General features: G+C 43.8%; 1 protein-coding gene across 3 annotated transcripts in view; it reads right to left on the reverse strand.

The window, feature by feature from the left end:
- Positions 1–13,860, reverse strand: part of LOC143512355 (coiled-coil domain-containing protein 148-like) — a 46,561-nt gene that overhangs the window by 30,507 nt on the left and 2,194 nt on the right. For 2 of the 3 annotated variants that reach the window (XM_077002567.1, XM_077002566.1), the window contains exons 2-6: positions 12,207–12,298; positions 11,098–11,219; positions 6,770–6,873; positions 5,329–5,420; positions 4,847–4,992 (exon numbers count right to left, since the gene is read on the reverse strand). In XM_077002567.1, coding sequence (XP_076858682.1) covers positions 4,847–4,992; positions 5,329–5,420; positions 6,770–6,873; positions 11,098–11,219; positions 12,207–12,261 — 519 coding nt within the window. In that variant the 5' untranslated portion in view covers positions 12,262–12,298. The remainder of the gene's footprint in view (positions 1–4,846; positions 4,993–5,328; positions 5,421–6,769; positions 6,874–11,097; positions 11,220–12,206; positions 12,299–13,860) is intronic. The other variant, XM_077002568.1, reaches the window with a different exon arrangement.

Raw genomic sequence — 13,860 nt, forward strand, 5'->3', positions numbered from 1 at the left:
AGGACAAAGTGTGCAGATGAAATCACGTCCTGTAATGATGAAACCTAGGAGTGCAGCTAGTGACAAAAATAAATAGATATAGAAGGCTGGATTGTCTTCATTAGTTACATAAATGTTCACTAAATGTAGCCTAACTGAAAAAAAAAATTCACATTGTATAATTATGTATCTACCGGCATGATCACTGACAGTTTTAATCAATGGCAGTGGAATAGTTTTGTGTACAAAAGTGATGAGGCCTCTAGTGAGAATCCCAAGAAGCTGCAAACAGAGTAAGGAGAACTTCTTACTCAACCAGATCCTTGGGCATAAGATTACCTGCCATAAGACTGTGCTGGCATTTATTTGACTTAACCTATTCATAACTTGTTTTCATTTGTCAAGTTAACCCTTTCACATTCCACAAGATAAACTGAACCTCAGCAGGTCTTTGCATTATTCCATTTTATGTTGAACCTTGTCATTTCTTTTGGTCAGGATCTATACTCATGGCATACAAAGCGGTTCTCTTCATCATAACAGGAAGCCAAAACACTTTGGCTATGACCAAAAGTGGTCATATAAACTCAACTGCCAACAAAGCTCCTGTTTTAGGCAAATGTATGTGATTGGAGGCATAGGCTACTCACTGTATCAATCATTTCATTCCTTCAGGCTCTCCTACTTGCGACATTCAGTTCCTGTACAAATGTCTCCGTTTTCAAAGGACCATCAAACATGTAACACTTCTAACTGTGTGTCACAATTAGCCTAGCCGCATGTATAATCTCATATCTGAGATCAGGAACAGAGAGCACAACTCCTTCTGTGCCATGTCGTATAGTTTGCACTGATTGTGAATCCGAGGATAAAATATTACTTTATGATCACTGGAGTGTATCACCCCCTTCGTTTTTGCAGTCTTCAGTACCTGAACTTTATCAGAGTAGTTAAGGAACTTCATTATCACTGCTCTCAGATACACGTTTACATGCGTCTCCTGCATTGTCTCTAGCCAACTCTGCATGCTCTATATGCTCTTCATAAGCTCTGCCAGAAGATTATTTTCTGGTCCAACAGCTTCAGAGAGTCACTTCTCTAGGGAAGTGCACATACCTTCCCCTTCCTTCTCCAGAAGACTCACTAGTCTACCATGGGTCGACCTGGGACTCTGGCGTTTTCCAGGGTGCCATCCACTTTGAAACAGTGTGAGAGTGTTTCAACTGCAGCTTTCATTTATTTCATTTCTGCTGGCTGATGTTGCCTAGTAGAAACTCAGTTGCTGATTGTCTCTTCTGCCTGTGTAAGTCATACTGAGATGGTTTTCAATTCACCTTGGATTCACTGAACAGTGTTTAGGAGATTGTCAGGCCTCAAGCCACAGTCCTCTTTCCGTGCATGGAGGGCATAAAGAACATACATAAGTAGGGGTGTGGTGTGGCCTTCACCCACAGTCATGCTTCCCTCCCTGTGACTTCAGTCATGATTTTCCAGCTAGATCTCCAAAATAGTCAAATTTGGCTGTTTCTATGTCATTTTGCTTGGTTTCAATGGCATTGTAAGAGGTTAGCTTTGCTGAAGACTCACGTCCAGATGGTTTTTAGATCTTACTCATCGGTTTAGACCAAGAATTTTTCAAACTGTTTACTGCAATGACCTAGGTTGCGTTTATTCACCTCCATGGCATAACCAGAAGTCCTCCACTTTCTGGAAACAAAAATAAATAAATGAAACTATGCCCCAGGGCTGAGTAATCAAATGTTTTTATTTATAAAAGGAAGAGCCGCACATTAATTTACCACAGCACCATTCCAGTCCACACAGGCGCCATTTACCCCTTTATTTCTTTGACACGTTGTGGGTTTTGAGAGGTCGAAATCTATCAATAGACTAAAATCATGGCCCAAGCTTGAGCTGCATGCCATTGGGGAGGGCACTTAAGACCACGAGGCTGTAAAGCGCCTGGATAAGGACCCTGGAGGCCCCGGAGCAGGCAGGCCGGGTGAGTGGAAGAAGCAGCTTCACCCCAACCTCACCGTCAAGTGAGCCTTTCAAACCCTACGTGACTTCAAAACAGCCCCTGGGACTTGAGAGTCATAAGGGTTGGGTAGAAGAGAGAGATGAAACAAGATGCCAAGGCTCCCATTTACACAGAGTGGAAAGAAGATCCAGAGAGCCCTGATTAGATGATTCATATCTCATATCTCAGAGCGCGTGCCCACTTTGAAACCATCCATGCATCGCCAAATCCATTAACACACATCATGTGAACTCTGCTCTTGTTTTTATTATTATTAAAACACATTCACCTTCATCCGTGTGAACCAGATGAGGAATTCCATAATTATACTGAGGTGAAAAGCACAGTAGCGTTTAACTCTGTGCACACATTGCAATGTTGGAAGAGAAGTACTAATATGTTAGTGATAAGATTATAGAGTGATCTCCAAACCCCTTGAGTGAGCTCCATCTCCACCACCTCCCTCAAGATGTTTGACAGGGCATTTTATAAATCAATGTAATTACACTCAAGACAAAACCAGTAGATCTATATGAAACAGCTATTGTTGGGAAAAATGGAGCTCACCATCTTTCTCTGTGCCACTCACATAATCACTCATTCACTCTGCAATGTACGTGTGTGTGTGTGTGTGTGTGTGTGTGTGTGTGTGTGTGTGTATCTGAGAAAGAAAAAGATGGATACAAAGAGAAAGAGACTGAGAGAAACGGGGGGCAGGTTTTTTTGTTCTGCTGTTTTATCTCTCCTTTCATTCCTACGGTACGAACAAGAGTCCAAATGTGCAGGAGTTAGAGAGATAGAATACACTCCCCTGCTTCTGTACACACACACACACACACACACACACACACACACACACACACACACACAGGCAGCACTTCAGAGCACTAACAATGGATAGACACATAAAGACAGAGATGCCTGAATGTGCCCGTCCACTGAGGACCGCACTGCTGGAGCCAAGGACAGCTCTGTCCCTTCTGATAGCACTTCCTGCTGACGTCCCCGTTTGGGCTTGTTTTCTGCTGTGGTACACTTAGATAGCCACATGTAATTTCTCTAGAATGAGTTTTGTGGTAATAACGACTCTGAATATCAGCATGTTTAGTTTTTGATACATTAATGCACATCAAAGTGCAAAGAAATTGAGTAATTTTCCACCACTAATGTAACTTCTCACCACTGTAGACTCTGCAGGTTTGAAGAGAACACCCGTCATAGTCTCTTTCTCTCTCTCTCTCTCACACACACACACACACACACACACACACACACACACACACACACACTCATACCTGCATATGCACAGAAAGAGGGATGAGGGAGCTTTAGTAAAGCACAGAGGCCTCTACATGCTACCAAAGAGAGTAAGAGTAAAAGAGAGGAAGAAAGAGAAAAGAGGTAGAGAGATGGAGAGTGAGGAAAATTGTGCATTTCTCTATATGCATTTAAGTAAGAGATTATTTAAGAGCCTCTATATAGGTCGAGAGGGCATGAGTTAAAACAGCATTGGACAGGGCCAGCCCAAGCCTTTATGGGGCCCCCATACCACCACCTCAACACCAAGTTTTTATGTAATTAATATAATAGGCTCATCATGATATCTTGCTGTTCTTGGGGGCCCCCTGGTGCCGTGGAGGCCCTAAGCGGCTGTGTAATTGGAGTATGCCTTGGGCAGGCTCCAGCAATGGATAATTATCATAAAACATATGAAGTCATTAAATAAGCCTCAGTGACCTGCCTCTTTGATTGGAGCTCTTGTTTCTCTCAGGGCTAACCTGTCTCTCTTGTTTCTCTCAGGGCTAGCCTGTCTCTCTTGTTTCTCTCAGGGCTAACCTGTCTCTTGTTTCTCTCAGGGCTAACCTGTCTCTCTTGTTTCTCTCAGGGCTAGCCTGTCTCTCTTGTTTCTCTCAGGGCTAACCTGTCTCTTGTTTCTCTCATGGCTAGCCTGTCTCTCTTGTTTCTCTCAGGGCTAACCTGTCTCTCCTGTTTCTCTCAATGCTAACCTGTCTCTTCTGTTTCTCTCAGGGCTAGCCTGTCTCTCTTGTTTCTCTCAGGGCTAACCTGTCTCTCTTGTTTCTCTCAGGGCTAGCCCGTCTCTCCTGTTTCTCTAAGGCCTAACCTGTCTCTCTTGTTTTTTCTCAGTTTATCTTAATTATTGTTTTATTTTACCTTTATTTTGATTTCTGTAGCTATATAAAACATTGAATGAACTAAATAAGGCATGATGAATGAAGAAATAGTGACACCATAAATGCACAACAGAAAAATAGTGATTTATGGTCAGTAGATTAAACAGTTAATAGAGATAGGTACAAGAGTAATTAAAATGCCCTTAATAGATTTGTTAACATTAGAGGTTGTGATTTACATCTTTAGTTCTAATGATTTTGTAGTTGCAGTAGTTCAGTTAAAAGGGCTGTTGTATTTCAGGACTCCCTGTTCAGTATGGAAAAAGGAGGAGGAATTATACTGACCAGACATTGTTTGCAGCAAGTGATGTGATTAAGGAGGAGTCTGTCCAAGAGTGTTGCTTCATAGGATTTCATGTTTTACATTACAGCTTTTGGTTATTTTATGCTTCAGCAAATTTGTAAACAGACCCATCAATAAACCACAGATTGGAGTGAAGATTGAAAACTGAGATAGGGAAGAAGGGAACAGTGGGAGAGGCAGAGAGAAAGAAAGAGAGAGGGAGTGAGAAAGAGAGAGCGTGAATGTGAATGGTAAAATATCTTGTTTGTATGATGTGATGTTTATGGTTATTATACCAACAAAAGAGTTCTCTGAGGTTGTGTATACACTGATCAGCCTGCCTGTGTGTGTTTACTCTTCTTAATTGGCTACCTGTTGAAGAGCATGCACCCATTCTGCATGCTGATTGGCTGCTGGTGGTCCTGATGTCAGTCTGTAGAGCAGGTCCTGTCTCAGATGGCACACTGGAACAACAGTGGCCAATCGAAAATCCTCACGCTCATGCTCTAAAGACAGCTCTACGCACACACACGCACACACACACACACACACACACACACACACACACACACACACACACACACACACACAATTCAGGTTATACAAATAATTCAACAAACAAATACATCCATCAGTTACACTCAATTACACTCAATTATACATCATACCTAAACATACACACACACACAATACTGCAAAATATACTGTGTAACTAAGCAGTTACTAATCTAAAAAAACAGACATAAATAATGCTCATAACAGACCTAATTGGAAAGCCGAGCTCAATAATACTTCCCTTAGCACCTTTCATAGCTACATTAAACTGTCTGTTGGATTTATGATGAGACTGTTACCATAATCCAGCAGCTCACTGAGATGTCCATCATCCTCTTCCTCCTGCCTGCTCCCAGCCAGGAAGTTCCTGACATCCACCTCCGCCCGCGCTCTGAAACAGGGTAGAGGGGGCTTCAGGAGTGGGAGGAGCAGGGCCCCACCCACCCTGGACCTAGTCCTCAGCTGTGCTACTAACACGGGTCATGTCGTCTGGAGGAGTGGCTGTGGGCAGGGCTTTTACACAAGGCTCCAATGGCTGGCAGGAAGCCTGCGTGCCAAGCTGCAGAGCGGGCCTTGAAGACATGCTGACGCTGACAGACGAAAGACGTCCGGGCGATGGGGGGGGGGGGGGGGGGGGGGGGGTATGGGGCGGCAAGACACTTCCTGCTCGTGTACGCTTGGCTAATGAATGGCATGGCGGGGGCCGCGGGGGTGCGCGTGGGGGAGATGTTTGCTCGTTACTGAATCCCACATGTGTGCTCCCCATTAACCTTGCCTGACTCACACACACTCATTACCCCAAAGCTATTACTGCCCTTCTCAAATCCCACGGCACCTACAGCCCTGCGGGGGTCTCTAGCTCTCCATCTCTGTCTCCCTCTCTCTGTGACGTATGCGTATACACACACACACACACACACACACACACACACACACACATACAACCGTACATGCGCACTTATACAGATGCACACCCAAGGACTAACAGCAGTGCGGTGCCTGTATTGACGGCACACTGTGCAGCAGGAGCCCTGCAGGCTCTGTGTAATGTGCCATGGTAAAGGACGACAAAATGGCCCCAACTGCAGCTCTGCCTTTAGAAGAGACGCTGTGCTTATTCCTTATCTCCTCCCTTCTCTTCAAATTCGACTTTTTCTCCGTCTTCCATTTTTTCTTGACTAACACCTCCCCTCCCTCTCCGCCTCCTCCTCGCTACGTATGTCTCTCACTCACCCTCTCCTGCCCGTTTCTCTCCTTCCTCCCTCTCCCTCTTTCTCTTTCTCCCTCACTCTTTGTCTGACGCACTCTTCCTCTTTGCCTCGTTCTTGCTTCACCTCTTCCTAGCTTTTCTTCTCCCCCGGCAAGAAAAATGCAATCAGCGCTTTCACCTCATCTGCGCCCCCCCCCCCCCCCCTCTCCGTTTTGCCTGAGTGGCCACGCAGGTCTGGATCTGAAGGAGAATAAAGTATCTGACTAGCTCGTGATGATGGGCCCCGGGCCGTTGGGGAGAAACTTCAGAGTGTCACCTTCCTGTGAATTACCCCTGTTGGAGTTCAAAGCTGTGCGTGAACTACAGCTGCACTCTGCCAGAACTGTCACGTATTATGTCAATAGTCTGATTCAGTGATAGCTGTTGATTCAGAGAACCCTGCGCTAGGAATTCGTGCATTTTCGTGTTGCTACAGGCAGGTTGGTGTGGTCAGGTGGGTCTGTTCAGGTGGGTGTGGTCAGGTGTTTTACCTGGCTCTAGCCAACCTGTGGGACTCTGCGCACCACAGCTGTTGATGCTGACGCAGCAGATGGTTCTCCTTCCTCTCCTGGACTGCACGCACCGTCTTCTGCACCTAGGATGCAGCAAACAAAAAGGACCTGCAGCAGCACTCTCCTGGAGCCAGTGGTTCCCCTTCGGAATAATCGTGGAGATGTGACCAGGTGAGATTCATCGCCTTATTCCTTCACGCATGGTGCCTGGGACTAATCAGGCTTGCCCTCTCCGATTACACGGCGACGCTGCACCTAATCTGGACGTCGGCGCGGAATTTATGAAGCCGAGTTCGATACAGGCATGATGCCGCAGTGCCTTCAGCTCACGCCACATCCACTTCTGCAGCCTGTATGTCAAAAGACCCGTCCGGGCCGAGCGCTCACATCCTATTATGACGAGCCTTTGATCCTGCTTCAATAGCTGATATTCCAGTGCAAGGAATGGAATTAAACCCTTAATTCAAACATGGATGAGCTGCCATTGTCAACGTAATGTCATTGCGGGCTCCGCTATACCACTGTGACAAAAACGCATGGAGGATTCAGCAGAAAGCTCTGCTGCTTCTGCAGTTTTGAAACGCCTACAGATGAAAAACATATTAGCCCTCAGGCTGGGAACCTGTGGATAAGTCCCTAAGCCCAAAGCGTGGAATGCAGTGCTGGGCAAAGAATAGTTCTTCAAAAGGCCCAGTGCGTCGGATCACGGCGTGCTGTTCGCGGTGAACGCCTGGGCTTTTGCACTGTTCATTCCACGGAGTTATTGAACGTGACGTTCTTGGAAAGCGTCTGAACCAGAGCACTCCTGCAGGACCGCAGCACATCTCCCATCATCCCTCTCCTTCGACACACCTGATTGAACTCATCAAGGGCTTGATAATGAGCTGGTGAGCTAAATCAGACGCGGCGGAGCGGGAGGAACGTGTACGCGTGTAGTGTTGTCACCCTCAGGCATGGGGTCCGTCAACGGCTGTCAGTCAGTCCCACACAGGCACAGAGACACACAAACACACACACACACACACAAGCCGGGAGCGGCTCAGAGTGATGACATCACTATGGCCAGCAGATGCCCTCTGATCTGATAAAAGGTCTGGCCATACACAAGGGTTCACAATCTCACTTCTTCAGCGCCCCCGCACTGCCCGTGTCAGCAGGTTGGTAGAACACTGGCGAGACGGAAACTATGATTTTATCACAGTGAAGCCACATATTTTGCGAAGACAAGCACAAATCAGGGTGATCGCTTCTCGAGAATCTGTCAGGTTTGTCTGTGAGCATTTTTAATCAACCAAAAGCGTGTGTCAATGTCAGATTTTTGCCTGCGACTCACACTGAGACACAGGTCAAGCCGAGCTAATTCCAGCCCGTCTGCCTCACCCTCAGCCCCATGCTGCTAGATTTAGACTGAAGGATCTAGGGCTCTAATATTCTGCTGTCATTTTTTTTCTTGAAAACATTAACAATGTGTAAAGGTAACTTTAAATGTATGCACACATAAGCACACTAAAAGCATCTCTCCAGTCACAGCATCAAAACAAGGACTGACAAGAGGCTTCTAATGAATCTCCAGTTGTAATTTTCATGATAAACGATGCAGAACACAGGCTTGCCATGTGTTTTTGCTTGGTGGTGTGTGCAGCGACTGGGCACCGTCTCCCCTCGTCTGGTAACGGAGAGAGTTTACTGAGGTTACTGACTCAGATAATTGTACATATCTCCGTTCTGCAGGCTCCCAATTAGAGTAAGTGGGAGCAGCTTGTGGGAAAGCGTGGGCTGGGCCAATGAGGCGGCCTAACCACTGGCAAATACCCAAAACTTAATTTACATGAGTTATACATATTCAGTGCCTTCATTTAAATGCACTTAACAAACTAATGTTATAAGATTAAGGTACATTTAGAATCGAGAGTCTGGTATAAGCAAGAGTAAGAATGACAACCATACACAATGTGCAACACACATTGTGATTTTTTTTTCTCATTTGAACATTTTGGGTAATAATTGTTCTCCCAGGTTTCTTCATCTTAGCCTGTTTCTAATGAAGCAATGAAGCAAACTCCACCATCAGATCACCCTCACCATCTCATGCATACTAAGCCCTCCCACAAATCCTCACTCGTTCAATAGTCAAGCATCAATGTGAAGAACACTGGCTGATCTCCAATCAGCATTACGGTGTGGAGAAACAGAGACATAGGTTTCCATTCAGCCTGTTTAAATTGCTTCCATCAAACAAAATAAAAATAAAACTTTGTGATGAAGAGGTGAAATTGACTTCCTTACAATCATGTCCATATTCTTTAGATGTTTTATGACATAAATCTCTTTTTTGAGTCTTCTAAAGTCTGTCAACTGTAATCTTACAGTTTGTCTTCACATTGGTACTTGCAAATCACTTAACTAACTTTTGCAATTGTTTTTAACATTGTTAAATGCATTTGTAAACACTGATAGTGCTTCTGCTTAAGCATGGAGGACATGAGAACTTTAAAGGGAGAACAGATGTTTATTGATTTGAAAACCTCTGGGCTCATTTTCGATTCTAACAACTAACTCTTCTCCCGAGGCAGAATAAATAAATACACTTCTTCACTTCACAAATATAATCATTTTGGCCTGCATATTTGTCTATTTATGTTCACATATGGAAAATATACCCAGGTGGATAAATTACTCATGGTCTCCATCTAGCTTACTCATCTTTGTTTTAATCATCAGAAATTAACAGAATTAACACTGCGAGAAAAGCCAGATCCACCCACCATTTCTTCCATCACACACACACACACACACACACACACACACACACACACACACACACACACACACACACACACACCTGTTTAGACTGCCTAGTAAACTGGCAGTATTTAACTCGTAATGAAAATAAGACGGAGCTTTGAGTCCCTCCCTCTCAGACTCATTCAGAGCTTAGGCCACGCCCCCCACCCCAGCCCAGCAGCTGTTCTGTGCGTCCGCTGTGTCCAGGGAAGGACCGGTTTTCTCCGTGGCCCACCACTCTGTGCTGTTCTTTCAGCACCCCACTGCTGGGGGTTGAGTGTAATGAGCCTGTAGAACACTGCCACTCCAGTTTACCAATTAAGTCACAGCAGAGTCCACGGGCCCAGTCACCTGCTGTGTCTGGGTTAACTCAGAGATGGAGGCATGTGGAGAGGGGAACAGACTTCAAACGGATCTTCAAATACAAACTTCAAATAGATCCTCATCTTTTCATATTTAAACAGATAAAATCATTTCGGGGTTTTTTATTATTATTTTGGATATTCAGTAATTTATGTAAGGGCAGTTATTATGATAAGACACAAATTTGCCTTTCTTTGATGTTTATGTAGAGGCCAAGACAATAAGCAGCACTGTCAATGTATGTAAGTGTGCGAAGGTTTGTGTGTAGGTGTGTAAAGATGTGTCCGTGGGTGTTTGTGTGTAGGTGTGTAAAGATGTGTCCATGGGTGTTTGTGTGTAGGTGTGTAAAGATGTGTCCATGGGTGTTTGTGTATAGGTGTGTAAAGATGTGTCCATGGGTGTTTGTGTGTAGGTGTGTAAAGATGTGTCTGTTGGTGTTTGTGTGTAGGTGTGTAAAGATGTGTCCGTGGGTCTTTGTGTGTAGGTGTGTAAAGATGTGTCCGTGGGTCTTTGTGTGTAGGTGTGTAAAGATGTGTCCGTGGGTCTTTGTGTGTAGGTGTGTAAAGATGTGTGTACCTACATGTCCATGTATGCCTGCATGAAATCTCTGTACCAAAGTCTTTCAAAGCTTTTCCACAAAGTTGTAATTTTGGTGCACAATAAAAATTTCAATATGTACAGTTGCTGTACTTTAGCTTTCTTTACATCATAAAATTATCAGAAATTATCTGAACATAAAAAACAATACTTTTGAGTCAGCAGTCATGCACATGCCTTTAATGCAATTTAAAAGATCCCGGTTAGACTCGGAAAAGTAAAAGCGCACCATTCAAATAAAATTATAGTCTCAAGGATTTCACTGAATTAGCACGTCATTGCACATTTGAATTTATCTCCACAGGTGCAGTTCAGAGTGATATTGTCTCTCACTGATGGGTTTTGATAGTGACCAAATTGAAACACTATCAAGCCATTGTATTCACACAGAATCCCTCTCATGAATGTAAAACAAATACGTACTTCCTTATGGCCCGGTCTATTACCATTATATTTACTGCATTAACCTTTGAATATAGGTTGTAGAATTTCTCTTTCACGTTAATACTGGCAAATTGTGGCTCAGTGAAAAGAGTGAATGCCTAAGTGAAACAATTCCCTACCTTGCACTCTGCATGTTCAGAGGAGAGTCTTTTGGCCTGCACCAGAGCCTGGAGCTCCTCGTATACGACAGGTTTGTATTTGGGAAGCCTCAGCCCATTCTTCACCCTCTGGGTCAGCTTCTCTGTCGGTAACAGATGGACAGTGTGCGCATAACACACGAAAGGCCACAGGCAAAGTCACACAGGCACTCCAGCGGCCAGTAGTCTCGGCTGTCTCTGTCTCCGTTTGAACGAGACAGTTTTGTCTCAAGCAGGACAAACGGGTGCCCACCTTTAGTTTACACCTTAGTTGTGTGACACCAATCAGCTTTCGCTTTGCCCAGTGCCGGGTCAATCCCGGTTTGTTCGCAGGCCCTTGCTGCAGACCTCACTGTTACCATGCAACAGCTGTTGCCAGGTCGTCCTCTCTGTGCTACAGCCCCGAGATACGGGGTCACCAATCACACCATGCAGTATGCACCACACATGCATTAGAGCACACTGCGGAGTGGAACAGAACCAGTCCAACAGGCTGTACTGAGACTGTGTTTCATCACCCTTCCTTTAACAGCTCCCCTCCTCTGCAATATGAGTGGAAAGCAAAGGGAATATTCACTAATTAATTTGTGTATTCAGAGCTAATTACTAGAATAAAGAAAGATAAATTAACTGTGAGTGTCCCATACAACCCAAGGCTATCTCCTTTCTTAAAGTGACAGAATAGACTCAAATGCTACATGGAGGAAAGACTACAGACATAATTTGGACACAACAGACAGATTTCTGGAACTCACTGGGTGACAAAAGGCAAATCTGTATGAATATACAGGCAAATAGACTAAAACCTATACAAGCATGTAAAAGGCTTGTAAAAAGCTCCTTAATAAACTCAAGAGTAGATGTCGTGGAGTTATTCCAACACCCAGCAGCCCCTCAGATGGATACGTGTTCCCCTCTGTGTTATCCTTGGCCATGGTGGAACTATGGTGGCATTTTCAGTGCAGCTAACTTTAAGCCACAGTCACTCAGGAGCACACTGGCTTGAAATGGCCCACAGCCGAGTATCATCTTTCTAGTTGCATGGGGAATTAACTGTGATGCATGTGTTAAAGTACATGGGCTGTCCTTACCTACATCCTCAGCCCGGTGACTCGCCAGAAAGGCGCGGAGATCCCTCCCACTCATCTCTCACTCATCTGCAGACGATTAACGAGGAAAAGCACTGAAACAGGAAGACTGCTTTCAAGTCAGGTAATGTACTGTATGTGCTTATAGACTTCAGAAGCAACGCCCTGTATGTGACAGGCAAATTAAAGCAGTATGAAGCAGTCAAAGGCTCTCGGCGGGAGGTCAGAGTAACATCCCACATCCATTTTTTATCTTTCAAGCTGTCATAATCATCCATTTTTAAGGGATTAAAATTTACATTGCAAAATTTAATGGGGAATCAGGTATCTACTCATTCCATACAAGCCGCTTTTTTCATTTCCAACTAAAATCAGCAGTGGGATTACAGAACTTTTCTCAGCCTCAAAAGATGTGACAGGTGTTTAAATAAAAAAACCTTTAAATAATGCACCAGCTTTTCAAGCCATGATTTGGTATATATACACATACACGTGTGTGTGTGTGTGTGTGTGTGTGTGTGTGTGTGTGTGTGTGTGTGTGTGTGTGTGTGTGTGTGTGTGTGTGTGTGTGTGTGTGACTCAAATACGTATCTATTTTTCCTCTGAACATATTGGTGACTAACATGTTGACTTATCACCCAGTCAAAAAACAGACATTAGGTGTTTACTAACATGGAAATCAATTTTACTTGGAGAATAAGCTCTGGAGGGAGACAGCAGGGGCACTAATGAATTCATTTGCTGCATTTGATTATCACTGAGTGCATGGTAGCATCTCCCTCTCCCTTCCTGTGTCTGTCTCTCTCCACATTGTACTGAGTTAATGATTTCATATAGATGTATAAGTATCTCTCTCTCTCTCTCTGTGTGTGTGTGTGTGTGTGTGTGTGTGTGTGTGTGTGTGTGTGTGCATGTGTGCGTGTGTGTTGCCTATGGTTAAGGTCTAATAATATTCTCTGTGAGTCATAACATATGCCACACATGCATATAGCAGGGAGTAATTGCTGATTCTGTAAACTCTGTGGAATTCTTTATTTATGCATTACATTGCACTGAGTAACAAACTAAATGGTGCCAATACAAGCTAATGATTGATTCTGAAAAGAATTAGTGCTCCTGTATGGTACAAGCTGACAAGCTGAAAATATGTAATGGTACTTTTTCAGAGTTATTTCAAAACACTTCATATTTAACTCATCTGTCACTGCTATAAAAAGTTAGAAAACTGAACTATCTGTATATCATCTTTGGTATAATTAATCAGTAAGCTAGAGCAATCAGCATGGTGACTTTTCAATTAAACACAGAACACAATACATAATACTTGCAGCTTTAATCTTATAGCCAATTGTGCACTACTGCACTGTAACATAATGACTGAAAAAGGTGGAGATAAGGAAGGTGATGATTGCCAATTGCGTAATTATTGTAATATCAGTATTAGTATCCAGTAACACTAAACTCGCACAAATCTGATAAAATACTTTTTTATTCGCTTGACTAATAACCAGCTATACAATGTACAAGAATGGTATGACTACTATTGTTGTTTATTTAGGTGTGTTAGATATATGTCTACACATCTCACTTGTACACTCTAAATGTAACAAGTATGATTAATTCCCTCTTATAACCTATATAAACATAGCGCAAGCAT

The sequence above is a fragment of the Brachyhypopomus gauderio genome, chromosome 4, assembly GCF_052324685.1.
Source record: "Brachyhypopomus gauderio isolate BG-103 chromosome 4, BGAUD_0.2, whole genome shotgun sequence".
In the NCBI taxonomy this organism is placed as follows: Eukaryota; Metazoa; Chordata; class Actinopteri; order Gymnotiformes; family Hypopomidae; genus Brachyhypopomus; species Brachyhypopomus gauderio.